We start from the raw sequence: 19,294 nt of genomic DNA on the forward strand, positions 1-19,294 counted from the left end.
GTAGAGCATTACTTGGGAGCAAGCCCTGAAGGTCAACTGCACCGCGCTGGAGAAGACTCACAGGTCTCCTCAACACCTCCCTGCAGTTTGGCTGGTTAGGCCCTAGGCTTATTACTTCACCCATAAATTCCTAAAAGGTCCTTTTGCATGTTATTATTTATATCTTTGCATATTACTTTGCATCAGACTTTCCAGAATGCTATAAAGATATACTAAAACAGTAACTGAATGTGTTTGTTACAAATCCACAGCTAGTTATTAATCTGTTATTCTTTGTTATTCAGAAACTGGACAACCTTTCAGCAATCTTTGTTGCTTTAAACAATGAAATACTGTATCAAACAAAGTTCCATTCTCAATGTCAATGTTTTAAAATATCAAATGGATAAAGTATAAGAGAACAATGAAGTAAAACACCATAGAGATGAAAATTTCCCATAATATGGCAGTGGTCTCAAAATATAAGGCTTAATGTTATAAATTTGGGTTTTTAAGTGAATGTTTTATATCACAAATTCTGTTTACATTTAGATGTCAGAAACTGAGCTGGAAAAGATAAAACTAAGAACAGCCCAGCATTTTGAAAATGACAAAAAGAATGTGTCTTGGTTGAAGGAAGGTAAGTCCTCTTGCTCTTGATCTTTTATATTGGTGTAAAAACTGTACTTTTATTTATAAGCAAGAGACGCTGAGAAAGAAGAATGTGATAGGCCCCGAGAGTTCAAGTGACTTTTATACTTCTGATTTTCTTTTTGACATATAAGTGGCCGAGATAGTAGCTTAAGCATCTTCAGTACTGAAATCCCTGTTGAAGTCTCCTCGTGGCAGGAAATGGGTTACTCTGCTGGTAAGGTGTACTACTCATTTTTACCTTGGGAATGTATTCTCTTTGAGGGTCTTGTACTGCTGGGGGTTTTTCTCCTTTATGGGCAAGAATATTAAGTAATTGGAGGACAAGTATTTTTACATAATAATCACAGAAAGGAAAGCCTGCTGTAGGAAATGATGGCTACAAATAGAATCACCATTTACTGCAATTAGAGGCCACCTTCCCCCAGGAGAGCACAGCAGCCACCAGCACAGCACGAGTAAGACAGTGGCTTGAAACACACACAATTGATATCTCTCCTGTGAGGAGTACCCATGCATCCCTGTACTTTGGAAAATGGGTATAAAGTGATGAATTGCTAGAAGGCTTCATTTTCTCCTCTTTTTTTTTGTTTTAAATCCCTTTAACATCTCTTAATGAAAGTTGATTTGGTATTGCATCTAAAGGGATGCTCCGTCTTCTTCACCCTTTAATTAGTTTATTAAATTGCAAGGGAACAGCTCTTAAGTAGTTAAAATTCTTAATAATTGTCTTATAAGGTGGAAGGAGACTGATAAAAATATCAAGAAACTCATACAAACCCAAAGAGTAATAATGACGTAACTTTCGGTGTGTTTTGGCAACTGCTGAATCATTAATAAAATCCCATTCTGCATGCCCCTCATCTACTAGTGAGACAACAGAGCCTGACAGAGCTCCAGGGACTCGCCCAAAATTACAAAATTACAAATCCCAGGGGGTGTGACCCTGGGCCATGACTCTAACCACCACCACTACGTTCCCCAGGAAAGATGCCCGAGTCAGCTGTCAGGACGGGATCTCTGCCTACAAGGCTTTTTCTACAGTTCAAATCAACACTTCCAACAGCTTCACCAGACCCTCACTCCACTCCCATCCTACCTCCTCCCTTATATTAAAAATATTCCCTTTAAAAAAAATCCTTTCTTTTCTCCAAATGCCTGTGACTAAATTTAATATTAAGAACTCATTCTTTAAGGGACTTTATTTCTAATAAGATAGTAGGTACAGATATAAAGTACTCTCAGAATTACTCTCTTCAAAAACCACAGGGCCAGAAAATTTTCTAACTTCTTCTTATCAAAAGATCTGTTAAATAGAATCCTTTAAAAACAACGGGAAAGGAAAAAAATAACTTGGATCAAAGAGCCCCCTGCTTCTCTCATGAACCCCAAATCCACGGAGACAGAGCTATTCCTCACTGCTACTCACAGTGAAGCTCTTATTACTTATTTTTACTTTAATTGCTCCAAGCTGTAGGTATCTCACAGAAATATAGTGATGAAATTGATAGACCAATCAATTGTTTCCTGAAGAATTTTCTTTAAAAAAATTATGTCCATTAAGTACAACGTAGGCATTGAATTCTTGTAATCTATAAAGTCTAATTTCCCAGCTGACCTGTGTTATCCCATTTGGACACTTCATTTAAGCTACACTCAAATTATGTTTACAATATTTCATAAAAGGAAATTGAGCCAGATGCGACATGACAACATCTTAATTAGGAATTATCAGGATGGGTTAGTTTTCAAACATAACTGTCTTTCTTTTTTGCAATTAAGAAAAAGTGTATGGATATGGCTTATATTAAAAATAAAATAAAAGACAAATCGTGCAGTGAAAAAAGCCCACATCTGAAGCCAGGCAGACCTGGTGTTAGATCCACAATCTCCTGCTCGCTAGCTGTCTGACTGCAGTGTGTTACTTCACCTCCCTGGGCCTCAGTTTCCTTGCCTGGGGATTAGACTACCTGCTTTATGAGATTATGGGAATGAGATTTCATTATTTCTGCTTTTTTCCCTTTTTAAAGCATGATTCAATATAGTACAGTTACGTTTTTATTTATTTAGTTTTAGTTGTTGATGGACCTTTATTTTATTTATATGCAGTGCTGAGAACAGAACCCAGTGCCTCACACACGCTAGGCAAGCGTTCTACCACTGAGCCACAAACCCAGCCCTACAGTTGTGTTGTTTGAGAGTGTGGTTTGCAGCATGATCACCTGTGCCAGCCACAGCACTCTGTATTTTAGTGTTTTATGTTCATCCTTTCTATGCCTACAACCTGGTGTGCAGTAGAATTATCTCCATCTTATGGATTAAGGGATTGTGGTTGCGAGAAACTTTGCGTCTTGCTCAAACTTGCAGAACAGGCAAGTGGCAGACTGAATCTCAAACCCAGGCATCCAGATTCCAGATTCTATTCTTTTCATTAAACCACTTGATCAAGGGACTTCCCTAACAGCCATAAATAAAAAGTTTAAACTCATCAACCTTCTCCCCACCACCCTGATTTATTAAAGTGAAACTGAAGCTTTAAGGTTTTCAAAACAGTTTTCTTTAAGTGGTTGGGGCGATGTCTCTGTTGCCTCCAGAGGAAGCTTCCCCCCACATTGTTGCACTGAGCTGGGTTCAGGTAGAAGTACCATCCACAGGGCCGTGAGGACACAGAACCCAGTGCAGGGAAAGACCTTCTGCAAGCATGCAGCCAAGGAGAGTCAGCGCTTTTCCCATCCTGAGCACAGCTACTTTTCTAACTCCTCACCTCCAAACATCAGTCAAACATCTTTCAAATCCAACCCAGGGCTCATTAGCTCTGGCACTACCATGGACGAGGTCTGAGCGTGCCAGAGATAAGTATAGGAAACACGGCGAGCTTGCTTTCAGGGAGCTTGTTAGGTTCTTTAGCTTTTGTGGGAAAGAAGAAAGGCTCTTATCTGCCCTCACATGGATCATGGGCTTGATAGCTCAGGGGTTGTGTTAAAAGAACTGAGGAAAGCCACACCATAGCTATCTCAATAACTAAGGTGACACTGTTTGAGAAACACCACAGGCAGGCCTGGAACTGAATCCTATTTCACCCTCTCTCAAGCCATCCATCCAGTCAACTACCAATACCAGTCACTTTGCCCTGAACTTCTAATATTGCACACATGTCTGATTCCTGGGATCTATCTGAAGGAATTAGAAAATAATTCTTAAGAGCAAGACGGCTGATTCTAAAGTAAGATGTTCAGGGACATTTTTGGAGAAAATCTGCTTTAAGATAATCAGAAAACTAAGACATGATCTTTAAATAAACACCAAAAAAAAAAAAAAAAAAAAGGAACTGTACCATGTAACTGGACCCAGGAGACCTGAAGGCACTCACCATCTTTCTGTGCAGGTAAAGAGGAGGAGTTACAGCTGGGGGCAAAGCTACCAGGGAAGATGCCTCTGTTGATGCTAGGGAAATGGGTGTGTGGGCTAGCTGTTTGTGTGTGAATTAACACATTGGAAAGGGGAGAACCAACTGAATTCCAACTCTATGTCAAGTGGTTGGACATCGGTTCCATGTTGTCACTGTGGGTCTCAGAGCGGGGACTAATGTGCATGTCAGTCTGTAAAGCTAACTGGTGTGCAGAGTGGAATAGGGCAGGCAGAGGAAAGGAGGGGAAGGAGGAGGATGGTGGCTAAGACCTCAACACAGAACCCGAATGAAACTCAACACAAGAGGCCCTGATTTGAAAAACTATGTGGAGGAAAAACTGATGTAACATAGACCTTGAGGAGAAATTGCAGGTGGAAGAACGGGATGGTATGCAATACGCCATTAAGCCAGGGAGCATTCTGGGTAAGCATCTCAGTGCTTGCAGTTCACACCATTTGACAGGGAAGAGAAGAGTCAGATAAAGGGACGGAGGCCCTTAAATCGTTGCCATTTGCAGTTTGACATCACAGCATCGCCAGGGTTTGAGCTGCAGGAAAGCCTTAGTGTCTCCTGGTTTTACCGCAGAATTTGGAAGTCTGGGTTTCTATGAGAAATCTCTTGACTGCTAAAGATTAAGTAATAAAATGATAATAAATGATAACAAAGACAACAATAAGATAGCAGCCAGGTTTTGTGGGTCTCTTTCAGTCCATGGTTGCCAGTTGGTAATTGCTGCCAACTGAGTTTGTATCTAGACAAAATCTAATAAAATTTCCTGAAAACTACTTTTCCATAAATATGGCTGCCTCAGCACAGATAGGTGTCAATCAGTCAATCAGTCACCTCCCTCCCTACCTGTCTGTACTACCTGTCTGCACCACCTGTCAGGTACTTAGGTATATAAATGTGCATTTATATATATACATATGTATACATATATACATGTATATAATCATTTAACCTAAATAATGTGAAATTAAGAATATTTAAATAAAAACCCTTCTTCCAAAGACTAGCTACCTGTGATTGTTCTAGTGGAGCTTTCTCCTCATAGTCATCAATGGGGAAGGACAAAATCATGCCAAGATGCAAATCTACCCTCAGTGTACCAAAACAGTGATTTGGCATCTTGAATACACTCGTAATCATTTAATCAGAATTAATAAACATTAGAAACTAACTATCTAAAATACTGGAAAGTAACCTACAGGTCCGAAAATCCACATTCCCCAAGTTCCCTTCTGAGTATAAGGCAAAGCCTGAAATCCTGCCTCGCTCCTGACCTCATGCTTGTTTGCAAATGAGATGGAGAAAGTGAACATCTTACATTTATTGGCATTCATAAAACCATGGACTTTCCTTTAATTCCGAGTGAAGGCAATTTATTCAGTTGCTCAAAAATTAATTTGAGGTCAGGAACATTAAAATGATTCCCAAGCATTCATTTTATTCAATTTAGGAACCATCTGATGTGGCTCCTCTTGAACTTACAGACAATATGCTAGGCAAAGACCAAGATTCCAAAAGACGAAAATGTCAACAGTTCCAGCGCTTAAGGAACTAAGAGCTCTGCCGTAATGCCTAAATACTAATCCATGCTAATTCTGTCACTCAGATAAATCTTCCTAAAAGGGTCTTTTTTTTTTTTTTTTTTTTTTTTTTGGTGTCTGGTTTAAAGATGCAGCTCAGGTAATGCCTATTTTACATTGTTAATTTACCAGTAGCCTATCTGGACATCCCCTTACTATGTAAGCACAGGAAATACAATCATTAGCTCTTACTTCTATACTTTCCATTAATTTGTGAAAATGTGTTAGGTAGCAGTCACAGGAGGGGAGAGGAGAAGGCAACAGAGAAACTGAACGTTGTTTTGCTTCCTGCATGGCTAACGGGAGAAACCAGATATAAAGACGTGCCCAGGGGAGTCACGTGAGTGAGTACATCAAGGACCCTGCCTCAGTCTCTGTGGAACCCCACAGATACCAACAGAGCACCACAGATGGGGTGATTTGGGAGGAAATGAATTCTTGCAGTTTGGGGGGCAGGGAAATCTAAGGTCAAGCAAGGGCCACCAGCTGGTAACACCTCTGATGAGGTCAGCTGTTCCCACACATGCCTTCCGGGGACGTGCTTAACCCTCAGCAGACATTCAGATGAAAGTCCCACGAGGGCCACTGCTTGAAAGTCCTGGAACTGGACAGCGTGCAGGAGACTGGTATGGAACCAGCCCTGAGCATCAGCCCCCGTGGTCGTCGCCCCTGAGCGTGAGGCACTGAGCTGAGAATTCAGTCACAAAAAGGAGCCAGCTCTGAAAACCTCCAGGGAGCAGAGGCTGTGCTCGGATACCATGGCTCAGGGTGGCTGGACAGGAAGGACGAAAACAAAGAGATGGGGGAGGAAGGGCGGGGGGAGGGAAGTGCTTGAGTTGAAGCAAGGTGGGAGCTTGCTGACCAGGGGGCCGTTGGATAGTCTTCCTAATGGGAATGAGCAGCCACGGGAGATTCCAGGAGGGGGATGTGAGCAACCATGCACATTGCATGAGATGAAGACATGAACAGAGAGAAAACAGAAGACTGCAGTTGAAAGATGATGGCAGGCACAGGATGTCCCTGGGAAGGTGGAAGAATTAGATGAGCAAGCTAATTAGCACTGGAGCCTAAGGAACTGGCTGTGGCCTTGGCATGCAGTGACAGAAAGAAAGGAGGCCAAGGCTACTTCTGGTTTGAGACCCTGCATGACGGAAATGCTGGGTAGAGAAGAACAAGAGGCTGACCAGCCAAGGGAGGATCCAGGGCAGGTTAAGTATGAGAGGAATCAAACACCTCCATGAGCATTGCCACCTGGCCCACAGCACGGGCAGGGTAGGTAGCACCAGTGGACCTGGCAGAGTGACACAGACAAGGACATTCTCCTTGAGGTTTTGCTTAGGCCTGAAGCATGAGGAGGTATGTGTCATGGAGCAAGGAATGAAAATGAAATAAAATGTCTGGTTGAAGGAATGGCAAGTTCAAAGGTGCCACGCTCTAAAAAGGGACAGAAAGCAAGGGTGATGGAACATCTTGGCCAGAGAGAAGACTGGCATAGACAGGGACCTCAGCCAGTAAGGAGCCCTGGAGCCTTTCAACCACCTAGCTGAGCAACTGGACCGCTGACCTCTATCAGCTGGACCGCTGGAGACGCAGCTCGCGTCACAGTGACCATCCCTGAAGCACCCTGGCATGCTGCTTCTGACACTTAGCGGAACTAAAGGCAGATTTATCAGCTCTTGAGAGGAGAATGGTGGGTACTGACTCTGGCTAAGTGAGAAGGGGGTTTAGGAGAGGGCAGGAGAACGGCTCACAGTCCAGAAGGCAAGCTGCAGTCCACGTAAGGCAGGGCCTATCCAGCTCCTGAGAGCGTGAGAGGACGACAAGGCGTTCAGGTCACCCCTCCTGGAATAAAGGAGCTCCACAGGGCACTTCTGTCCTCAGCCCTCCTCAGGACTCCAAGTCCCTGTGAGAAAGGTCAGCAACTTTGACCCCAAAGCCACCTCCAGGCCAGGCCAGCAGTGCACCCTGAGTAACAAGGCTACACCCAGGAGAGGGACATGGTCCCCCACCAGCACAAAGGCGACCAGCTGCTGCCCTACCCCAAACAGCTCTACTCCAAGAGCCAGAACAGCAGTGACCCACTTCCAGAGCTTTGCTCCACGAGGGACAGTATTTTCTAAGTACAGGACGTGCTGCTGATGAAGCGCTGAACATTTCAGGAAGAAGCAGCACTTAAATGTCTTGGCTTCGACTAAAGGGCTAATGCCAGGATCATTTGATTCTCTGATAACCTTATTTTATGTTTAGAAAGTTCAGGGAAAGATGAGATCTTCTGTGTTCTCATAGGTTAACAAATTAAATTCCAGTGGCACATCCTACAGCTGGCGGTTGAAATTTCCTCCCAACTCAGCCTATAAAGCAGTCAGTCCATTTCGCATGAAATGATGCTCTGATCCCAATGGAGTGGAGGCCTAGAAGTTGCCATGTCAGCCTGAGACGGTGACCAGATGAATTAATTAGCACAAAGTCCCTATCAGTTGTTAAACAGCAGATTTAAAGACTCTCTTCCAATGATGATAGGGTAGTACATCAAATCCAGCATGATCTTAGCTCACCATTATTAATTGCGATTTTATGAACTAGGAGTGAAACAATCCATAGAGACTGGGAACCAATCTCTCCCATCTCAACAAGAAAAGGAAAATTGTACATAACTAGAAACTTTGAGAGATTTACGCCTTTCAGCAGAGATTTCCAGCCAAATCATTCATTTTTGCCTGTGTCACAACAGCCATCTATGTGATGCACTTAATCAACATGAGTAGAAAGAGCAATCTCACAGCGACAGGGAGACTTGGGTTCCATGCCTCAGGGATAAGGACATTGCGTTTCTTGTAAATTCCACAAAGAGATACTTTGCCTTTATATGATTATGGCCCATTTCTCTCAGCTTAGGAGCTGCATTTAGAGGGAATATACTCTCCAATAAAAGGCACCTCCACAAGGTGCTCACCAGACCATTAGTACAGAAAAGGAACGTGAACAGAGAGAATGGAGACATCACTCCACAGGCGTAAATCATTTCAAGCATTTCAACCATTATTTAAGTCTGCTGAGAAGTGAATGCAAAGACAAAAGCAAGGGCAAGCCTTGCCTGTGTGACTCCAAGCAGCGGCAGGGAGGACGTGTGGTGGCCTGGTGTCAAATAAGACACATGGCAGTGCTTCCTCCTGAACTGCACTGCACACCAGGTCAGCCAGCTCCGCATCACTGAGACCAAAGCATGACCTGAGCAACTTGGAGGAGGGAAGATTTATCTTGGGCTCATGGTTTCAGAGGTCCGGTCCATGGTCAGTGGACTCCACTGGTTTGAGCCCAGGTGAGGCAGAATGTCATGGCAGAGAAATACTGTCACCACCTGGTTGCCAGGAAGCAGAGAGCGAGCCAAAGGAGCCAGGGATGAAAGGCACAGCTCACCAGGCACAGCCCCAGTGACCCGCATCCTCAAGCCACAGCCCACCTGCCTGCAGTCACCACCCATAATCCATTCAAACTGTTAACCCATCAAGTGGATTAATCCCGATTAGGTTATGGTTCTCATAATCTAACCATTTCACCTCCTCCATTAACATTGGGATTTGGGGGTTCAACCTCGTAACCAAACCATGGGCTCTGAAACAAAGCAGGTGTGCTGGAGAATGTAAGAGAAGGCTTCATGACTTCCTATTTTTCTCTCTTTCCTGGTACTAGGGACTGAACCCAGGGCCACTCGGTCACTGAAATACATCCCAGCCCTTTTTATTGTCTTAAATTTTGAGACAGGATCTTGCTAAGTTCCCCAGGCTGACCTAGAACTTGAGATTCTCCTGCCTCAGCCTCCCGAGTCGCCAGGATTATAGGGAAGGAGGGAGGGAAGGAGGGAGGGAGGCAGGAAGGCAGGAAGTAAGAAAGGAAACCAGAGAAGAAAACATACATTTTAACTCCTCTTTCACTTCAGATATTTGTTTTTCTTATAAAGTTCAGCATTATAGATAGAAAAGCGAAGCTCTTCTAGAGATACCAAAAGATCAACATAAAACATCTTAAGTATAAATTTCATGATAATATAAAATGTATATAGATAGATAGATAGATAGATAGATAGATAGATAGATAGATAGATAGATAGACGCTTCTGGAGAATGAAGAATAAAGCAAATTCTATTTCCAGGTCACAATTTAAAAAAGTGATACTGCTGTTTACATGCATCTTAAAACTAATCTCCAACATGTGCATATCCAGATTGCCAAAACAAACCCTTCACACTATACAAGCAGCATTTGTTTTATAAAATAATATAAACTTAAGTAAACTAGATCAACAAATGTTCTCTACACATGGGATAGTCAGTGATTCTCACACTCGATGAACTTAGAATTTGGTTTGGGGAGCGAAACACCACAGGCACCTCCTGTCTGCTGTGGGATTAGACAAGCAGAGGTCTCTGGAGGGACCTCGAAGGCAGGAGATTGTGTGAAACCTGTGTGGATAGACATTTTCAGTATTAGCTCTCACACACAGGAGCAACCCACGTCCCCAGAGAGACCCAGCTTTCTCTTAAAATTAAAAGAGAAGGTGTTTGTTTTGCCTTTGATGGATTTAGCAGGTCTGGTCAAAAACAGCTACACAGAGAAGGCACTTCAAAACAGCAGGATTGATTTCAAAACATCAAATTACATTTCTTACGTTTATCTCTTTAAAAGACCTTTTGTGTAAATGTCCTTTTTATTTTGTCTTAGTGATTCTTTGAGTTATACATGAGGATTCATTTTGACAAAATTATAAAAGCATGGAATTAGTTTGCTCTAATTCAGTCCCCAGGACTTTCCCTTTGCCTCCCCTCCTCCCTCATCCTGATCCCTCCCCTCATGCTGCTGATCTTCCAGCAATTCTCTTAGTGGTTTTTTTTTTTTTTTTTTTTTTTTTTTTTAATCAGGGCCTTGTGGATACGCATGACAGTGAGATTCACCGTGGTCTACTCATCTATGTGCACAGGAAAGTTAGGTCAGATTCATCCCACTGTTTTTCCTATCCCACTCCTGCTCCTTCCCTTCTTTCCCCTTTGTCTACTCCACTGATCTTCCTTCTATTTTTTTTTTTTTAACTCTTCCCCCCCATTCCAGATAAACTTCTGCATATCAGAGAAAACATTCGACCTTTGCCTTTTTGGGACTGACTTATTTCACTTAGCATGAACATTTACTGGCAAGTGCCAGGTCATTTTTCTTTATGGCTGAGTAATACTCCATTGTGTATAAATACCACATTTTCTTTGTTCATCATCTATTGGAGAGCACCTGTGTTGGTTCCACAGCTTGCCTATTGTGAATTGAGGTGCTATAAATATTGATGTGGCTATATCACTGTAGTATGCTGAATTTAGTTCTTTTAGATAAATACAGAGTGGGATAACTGAGTCATATGGCAATCCCATTACTAGTTTTATGAGGAATCTCCATACTGCTTTCCAGAGTGGCTGCACTAATTTGCAGTCCCAGCAGCAATGTATGAGTGTACCTTTTCCCCACATTCTCACCAACATTTATTGTTATTTGTATTCTTGATAGTTGCCATGTAATATTCGTTATCACCTCATCCTTTTTCTTTAAAAATTAAAATAATGAATATCCTTTTTTTTAATGAAGAAAAACACAGCACACAGAGATAAACACAGGCATCTGCAGCTGGGTGGGATGTTGCCAGGGAGAGGTGGGTAAGGCGTGCTCCTGAAAGTCAGCAGACTCGGCCAAAGGGGAAATGCTGTGAAGAAGATGGCCACTTATTCCAGGTCAGGGGGCATCTGGTTTGTTTGCCTCTAAGATGTCCCTGGGGCATAGCAGATGCTCAAAAATAATACAAAGGAAAAGACAAATCCATGAAATTCAAGGAAGATATGGGGTTAAAGTTAACATCCGGAAGTCAGGAACACTGGGAGTAAATTTAGTTGGGATATGAGTGAGTGGATTTCGCAGGCAGCAATACTGCAGACTGAGGGATTTAGTGGCTTCAGATATGGAAGCAGGGATATATGGGGTGTGTTCTGCCCAGAGAACAAAACGCAGTTTGACAGGGCAAAGGGTGTAGAGAAAGGACTACCTAGACCTTGCCTATACAATGAAGGACTTCCTCTAGGCTGTGAGTGTAAACTGAATGTCACAGGAGGCAGGGGAACTATCTCCACCCTGGGACTAGGGCCAGGAAGGCAGGAAAGACCTAAGATAAAGACTCAGCTCTGCACTGGAGAAGAGAGATCTGTGATTGGAAGAGTTTCATGAAGATGGACTGGAAGAGAAGAGCCTGAGGACAAAGCACACGGCACACGCAGCTTACAAGGGGTGACTTCTGAACTGGGGTGCTGGTTTCCAGAGTGACAGATGCAACGGGGCTGGCCCCAAGAGAGTGCTGGCCTAGATACAGAATGGAATTTAAGGGGTGAGAGGGAGAAGTGTTGAGAGGTTATATAAACCTCTGTATTTAACTGAAATTTCTAAACCATACCTCTCTGTGTATGACTTCATGTAAATGATAAGCTTATTTTAGAAAAATGGGAGAATGCAAATGGCAAAAAAATTATTCCAGATCCCTACACCCATAGGTGGCCTCTGTATATATTATGAGGTTTAAATTTGTGTATGTCATGAATTTGTAGACTTAATAAGATATTAACACGCTATATACTTAGTACCATGTTTTTCTGAGTCAAAGTGGATGTGAATACCTTTCCAGGCAACAGATGCAGACTTGTAGTCATTCCAATGGCTATCACATAGTATTCCGTGAAGTCACAAAATATACGCAATACTTTTGGATATTCAAATTTTAGCTTTTAAATCTCAAGGGATACATTGCAATATATTTTGGAATCTCTTTATAAGTTGAAAAAACAAGATGCAAGGTCCTCATACCTTGCCTTTGTCTTCCCAGTGACAGTTTACTATCCATGGCACATCGGTGCCTCAGTTTACTTGCATAAAAGCAGTATGTAGAAAGTTTTGTCATACTTTTTTTTCTTCCATATACAATTTATTTATTCATTTAATTTTATTAGGGGTTTATAATTACACATAGTAGTTTGGTTCATCCCAATAAAATCATACATGTGTGACATGTGATTTCAGTTCACAATACCCACTTTCCCCTCCTGTCCTCTCACCCCTTATATTTTCCTTCCTTTACTGTTGACTTCCTTTCACTCATCTATTTACATTTGTCTCTTTTTACTTATAAAAAGGTGAAATTCCCTGTGGTGTATTTATACATGCACAAAGCATGATTTTTAAAATGATTCATTCCACAGTGCCTCGCCTTTCCCATCCTTCCACTCTGCTTCTCGATCTCCTCCTTCTACACTACTGGTCTTCTCTGTATCACTATATCATCCTATCCTTCCATTCCTCTTTCCTTTATTTTACTCTAGCTGCCATGTATGAGAAAAAACATTTGAACTTTTGAATTTCTGAGTCTGGCTTATTTTGCTTAGCATTATATTCTCCATTTCCATCCGTTTACCAGCAAATGTCACAATTTCTTCCTTCTTTATGGCTGAGTAGAACTCTATTGTGTATACATGCCATGATTTCTTAATCCATTCATCTATTAATAGGCATCTGGGTTGATTCCATAATTTAGCTGTTGTGAATTGAGCTGCTGTACACATTGAGGTGGCTATGTTGCCATAGTATGCTGATTTTAGATCTTTTAGGAAAATACCACGAAGTGGGATACCTGGGTCATATGGTGGTTCCATCCATAGTTTTTTAATGAATCTTCATACTGCTCCTACTCTCCAGAGCTCCAGAGTGGTCATGCTATTTCTAAAGTCCCACCAAAATGTATCTGTGTACCTTTTTCCCCAGATCCTCACCAGCATTTATTGTTGTTTGTATTTTTTTTTTTTTTTTGTACTGGGGATTAAACCCAGGGACACTGCACCACTGAGCCAGATCCCCAGCCATTTTTGTATGTTATTTAGAGACAGAGTCTCACTAAGTTGCTTAGGGCCTCACTAAGTTGGTGAGGATGGCTTTGAATTCATTATCCTCCCAAGTCGCTGAAATAACAGGTGAGCACCACTGTACCCAGTTTGTTGTTTGTATTCTTGATCATTACCATTCTGACTGAAGTAAGATAAAATCTTAGTGTAGTTTTTTTTTTTTAAATTAGTTTTTTTCTAATTAGTTGTACATGACAGTAGAATACATTTATACTTTTTGATAAATGGAGTACAATTTTTCATTTTTCTGATTGTATTATAGGATCATATCAGTCATGCAGTCATATATGTACATGAGGTAATAATGTCTGTTTATTTCCCTGATTGCTAGAGATATTCAGCATTTTCTCACATATTTGTTGGTCATTAGTATTTCTTCTTTTCTCAAGTTTCTGTTTAGCTCTTTTGCCCATTTATTAATTGGGGCTTTTTTTTTTTTTTTTTTTTTTTTGGTGTTAAGTTTTTTGAGTTCCGTATATACTCTGGTGTTAATCCCCTATTAGAGGAGTAGCTGGTCCCAATTTTCTACCATTCTCTAGGTTGTCTCTTCATGTTCTTGATCATTTCGTTTGCTGTGCAGAAGATTTTTAGTGTAAAAGCATCCCACTTACTGAGTTTTGGTTTTATTTCTTGTGTTTTGGGGGTCTTGTTACGGAAGTTGGTACCAGCACCATTATGATAAAGTGCTCACCCTGTTTTCTTCCAGGAGTTGTAAAGTTTCTGGTCTAATTCCTAAGTTTTTGATTCATTTCTATTTGAATTTATGCAGGGTGAGAGACAGGGATCTAGTTACATTTTTTTTCTACATATAGTCATCCAGTTTTCCCAAACAATTTGTTTAAAAGGCTGTCTTTTCTCCAAGATATGCTTTTGGCAGCTTTGGCACATATCAGATGGGTGTAAGTATGTGTGTGTGTGTCTCTGGGTCTTCTGTTCCATTGGTCTTCATGTCCATTTTGATGTCATTTTTGTTACTGTAGATCTGTAGTATAATTTCACATCAGGTATTCTGATGCCTCCTGCATTGCCATTTTCACAATATTAATTCTGCCTATTCAAGAACAGGGGTGATCTTTCCATCCTCTAAGTTCTTCGATTTCTTTCTTCAGTGGTTTATAAGTTTTCCTTGTAGAGCTCTTTTACCTCCTTGGTCAGATTAACTCACTTTTTTAAGGTTATTGTAAATGGGATGGTTTTCCTGACTTCTCAACTGCATCACTGTTGGAGTACAGGAAGACATTGATGTATGGGTGTTAATCTTGAATCCCGTTACTGTGCTGAACTCATCAATACATTCTAGAAGACTTCTGGTGGTGTTTTTGGGTCTTCTAGACATAAGATAATGTCATCAGCAAACAAAAATAGTTTGACTTCTTTTCCTATTTGTATCTCTTTGTTCCTTTTCTTGCCTGATCACTCTGGCTAATGTTTCAAGGATTATGCTTCGAGGATTATATTCTGGTAAGAATGGATAGTTTTTGTTGTGTTTGTGATTTTAGAAGAACTGTTTTTACTTTTCCTCTGTTCAGTATTATGCTGGCTTTGGGTTTGTCACAAATAGCCTTTATACTATTGAGGCAAGTTCCTTCCATCCCTAGCTTCTCCAGCATTTTTTAACGTGAATGGATACTAGATTATATCATAGATCTCTTCTGTATCTATTGAGATGATCATGTGATTCTTATCCTTAATTGTTTAAGCAATGAATTACAATTACTCATTTGTCTATGTTGAAACAAACTTACATCCCTGGAATGAAACCCATTTCATCATGTTGCACCATCTAATTGATTTTTTTAAGTGTTTTGGTAATGTTTTCTTAAGGGTCTTTGCATCTGTGTTCATGAGGGCTATTTGTCTTGTAGTTTTCTTTCCTTCGTGCATCTTTATCTGGTTTTGGAATCAGGGATATTCTGGCTTCATAGCATGTATTTGGGTGAGTTCTTTCCCTTTCAATTTCACGGAATAATCTGGGAAAGACTGGTGTTAGTTCTTCATTAAAGATGTAGAACTGAGCTGAAATCCATCTGATCCTGGGCTTCTCCTTTTTAGAAAGCTTTTCTTTTTTTTTTTTTTTTTTTTTTAATAAATTTAAAACACAGCACATTTATTTGAACTGTTAATTTTCACAATTCATTGACTCTTATCACAGGTCAATAGCTTCATTCCATACCATATTAGTACATTTACTGGTTTTACATAAAACTTCCTATAAAACTAAGAATTAAAAGTACAACCAAGAGAAAATACAGAAATTTCCCAAACACTTCCTTCCCTTATGTACGCACATATCAACATCCCAAAACAGTTTGGCCCATTTGTTACAATTGTCACTGTAGTTTTAATTTTCATCTACCTAATTTCCCTCTCCTTTATTGCCATTTTTATATCTTCTAGGTGAAGAGTTCAGAATTTTTGACCATTTTGTTATTTGGTTATTTTCTCATTGAATTTCAAGGGTTTTTAAATTTTATTCTGGATATCCATCTCAGTCAAAATGTAATTTGCAAATATTTTCTCTTAGTCTGTGGTTTGTCTTTTGTCTTTTGCAGAACAAAAGTATTCAGTTTTAATAAAGTCCAGAATATTTTTTTAAAAAGCACAACTAAGAACAGAGTCGGGATTTGTGTGTGAGGATTCACCATCATGCAATCCAGTCCCTAAGGTGGTTAATTTTTTTTCTGTTTCATTGGCCTCTCAACCTTAAACTCGCTTTCCTTTTAGGGAAAATAAAGCCTCTTCTCTGAGCTCGATCCCACCGCATGCCTGGCCACCATGCTAGAGTTTTGTGTTAACCCAGTGGTACCTGTCCACCCGGTGCCCAACGGCAGACCTGTAACATTTAAGATTCTTATGCAAGGCATGAGGAACATTCCCTTGGAGGCCCACACGCCCATCCATCACATTCTTTTTGCGGGGGATGTGGAACCAAGATTGAAAGGGCTGTTTTATGTTTTCAACCTGATAGATGCTCTTCGGATTGCTGACTTTAGGAATGATCCGAGGTTCCCTGCTACAACTTTCTTCATCAGAGGAAGTGCCAGAGAAATAGTCTAATGTGGCTCTATTAACAGCATAACTGATTTGTTGGGATAGTTCCCATTCCTTCCATCTACAGCACACTTCCAAGGGATCTACCCATGTGGTCATCTCCTTTGGAAGCCCCAGGTGAGAAAAATTCACATTACTCTCGACACAAGCCCTTTCTAAAATGGGGTCTTTATTCTGATTGTTTATCCTGATACACCTGAAGCCTTGCCCTTTAGAAGGGCAACCAGGGTGCTAGTGACCTCTGTATGTTTCAAACATGATTGTCATCAGCTTTTCTGCAAATTTTTCTATTTTCTCTTTACTCAGTTTTTCATGTTCCTTCACCAATCTTGTGACAAAGAAAACTGCTGCTGCAATTTCATCTCTCATGATTCAAGAACAATCTATAAGGAGACCTGAAACCACAGAAAAATCTCTTTAGTCCCCACAAAAGTAGACCAGAGTTCAAAGACCAAGTATGCCATACATTTCATGCCGCCAGATCTCACTCACACCTCTAGAAAGCTTTTAATTACTGTTTTGATTTCATTACTTGATAATTATCAGATCAGATTTTCTATATCTTCCTGGATCAATTTGGTGAGGTCATGTGTATCTACAAATTGGTCAATGTCATCTACATTTTTCAGTTCATTGGAGTATAAACTTTCAAAAGAATTTCTAATGACATTCTTAAAATTGTTCAATTTCCATATGTTTTTGTGGTCTCTTATTATTTTTCTTGCTGTTGATTTCTACTTTCATTCCATTATGATCTGATGGTATGCATGGACTTAACATTCATTTTTTAAAAAATATTTACTAAGATTTAATTTATAATCTAGAATATGGTCTACTTTTGAAAAAGTTCCATGAATTGTTGAAAAGGTAAATTCAGCTATTTGGAGGCAGAATATTTTGTAAATGTCTGTTAGATCTATTTCATTTATAATTTTCTTTAGGTTAGAAATATATTTATTGATTTGATATTGTGATGACCTGTCTATTGGTGATGAGGGTATGTTAAAAATTACCCAGTATTATTGTGTTGGGGTCTGTCTGGAATTTAATGTCATGGAGTATTTTTTTATGTAATTATGTGTGTCATTTGGGGGCATAAATATTTATTATTGTATCTTCTCATTGGATTGTTCCTTTACCAGGATGGAATGAATGGCCTTGTCTCCTCTGATGAATTTCTGCTTGAGATCTGCTTTGTCACATATGGGAATAGCTACCCCTGCTTCTATTTGGTGTCCATTTGCATGGAATATTTTTTCCATCCTTTCACCTTCATCCTACAAATGTCTTTGCCTGTGAGTCTCTTTTAAACAGCATATAGTTGGATCTAGGTTTCTGATCCATTTGTTAATCTATGTCTTTTAATTGGGGAGTAGAGGAACATTCAGTGTTAGTATGGATCTGTTTGTGGTTTTCTGCCATTCTGACTTTTTGCTATATTCACTACTTTCTTGATTGTCATTTACTGTATTATTATTCTATTTACCTTCCTATATTTGAGAGCTTTGGGATTTGTTTTTGAGTTCCCCTTCTTCTGTGTACAGTTTATCTTTGAGTATTCTTTGTATTACTGGTTTGGTGGTCACAAATTATTTATTTATTCTTGTCATGTAAGGTTTTTATTTTCCCCTTGAATTTTAAAGTGAGCTTTGGAGGATCCAGGAACTTTGGCTGGCAGCTGATTTCTTTAAGAGCTTGAAATATCTCATTCCATGCCCTCCGAGATTTTAGGGTCTCAATGTGTCTTATTGGTTTGCCTCTAAATGTGACCTGATGTTTCCCTCCTACAACGTTTAATATTCTTTCCTTATTTTATATGTTAGGCCTTTTAATTATAAAGTGTCTTGGAAAACTTTTTATTTGATAAGGTCTATTTGGGGTCCTGTATGGTTTCTTTATTTAGATGTCTATTTCATTTCTGATGTGGGAAAATGTTTGAAAATATTGAAAACATTTCAGCTACCTTTATCTTATATCTCTATATTCTCTTTTATTCTCAGGTTTGGTCTTTTAATGTTGTCCCAGAGGTCTTCTATATTTTGATCATGTTCTGTAACTTTTTTCCTTTGTTGCATTGTGTACTCAAGTTCACACACCCTATCTTCAAGGCCTGAAGTTTTATTTTCTATTCAATCTAATGTTAGTGATGCCTTCAAATGAGTGAATTTTTAATTTGTGTCTTTCACTGCTAGGAGTTCTGCTCAGTTTCTTTTTACTATTTCTTTATTGAAGTATATTTCCTTCTTAATACATTCCTAAGACCTTCTTTTAGTTCACTGAATATTTTAATAATCAGCATTTTATCATCTTTAAGATTTCATCCATGTCAGTGTGAATCCTTTGTTGGGGATTGTGGATTTTGGTGGGATATTTACCTGTTTCCTCATGGTTTCAGAGGTCTTGGACTTGAACATGAATTGAGGTAGATTCCCTTTCCTCTTTTTTACATGAGTCCTTTTGTGTGTAATTATCTGATTTGTTCTCAGACTTCTGTTTTTGATATGAGACATCAAGGGGTGGGACCCAAGGTCCTCTTTCTCCTTGGGTCCTTCTTGTTGGTTTGGGGATTTTGTCTCCTCTATTTTTGGAGTTGGAGTAATGTCAGTGCTCAGATGGGGTTAGATTCACTGTAGCTTGGTTGA

The 19,294-nt window shown here is 40.1% G+C and overlaps 1 protein-coding gene and 1 pseudogene across 3 annotated transcripts in view; one reads left to right on the forward strand and one right to left on the reverse strand.

Annotated features, from left to right (window-relative positions):
* Positions 1-531: 531 nt before the first annotated feature.
* Positions 532-19,294, forward strand: part of MDFIC2 (MyoD family inhibitor domain containing 2) — a gene marked incomplete at both ends in the record, with an annotated part of 97,704 nt that continues 78,941 nt past the window's right edge. The window contains one exon of one of the 2 annotated variants that reach the window (XM_079122061.1): positions 532-623. In XM_079122061.1, the coding sequence (XP_078978187.1) occupies positions 532-623 (92 nt within the window). The remainder of the gene's footprint in view (positions 624-19,294) is intronic. The other variant, XM_079122060.1, reaches the window with a different exon arrangement.
* Positions 16,380-17,021, reverse strand: LOC306650438 (protein BTG4-like; annotated as a pseudogene). Its single transcript has one exon. The product of its transcript is annotated as a protein BTG4-like (transcript).

The sequence above is a fragment of the Sciurus vulgaris genome (genome assembly GCF_902686455.1).
Source record: "Sciurus vulgaris genome assembly, chromosome: 19".
In the NCBI taxonomy this organism is placed as follows: domain Eukaryota; kingdom Metazoa; phylum Chordata; class Mammalia; order Rodentia; family Sciuridae; genus Sciurus; species Sciurus vulgaris.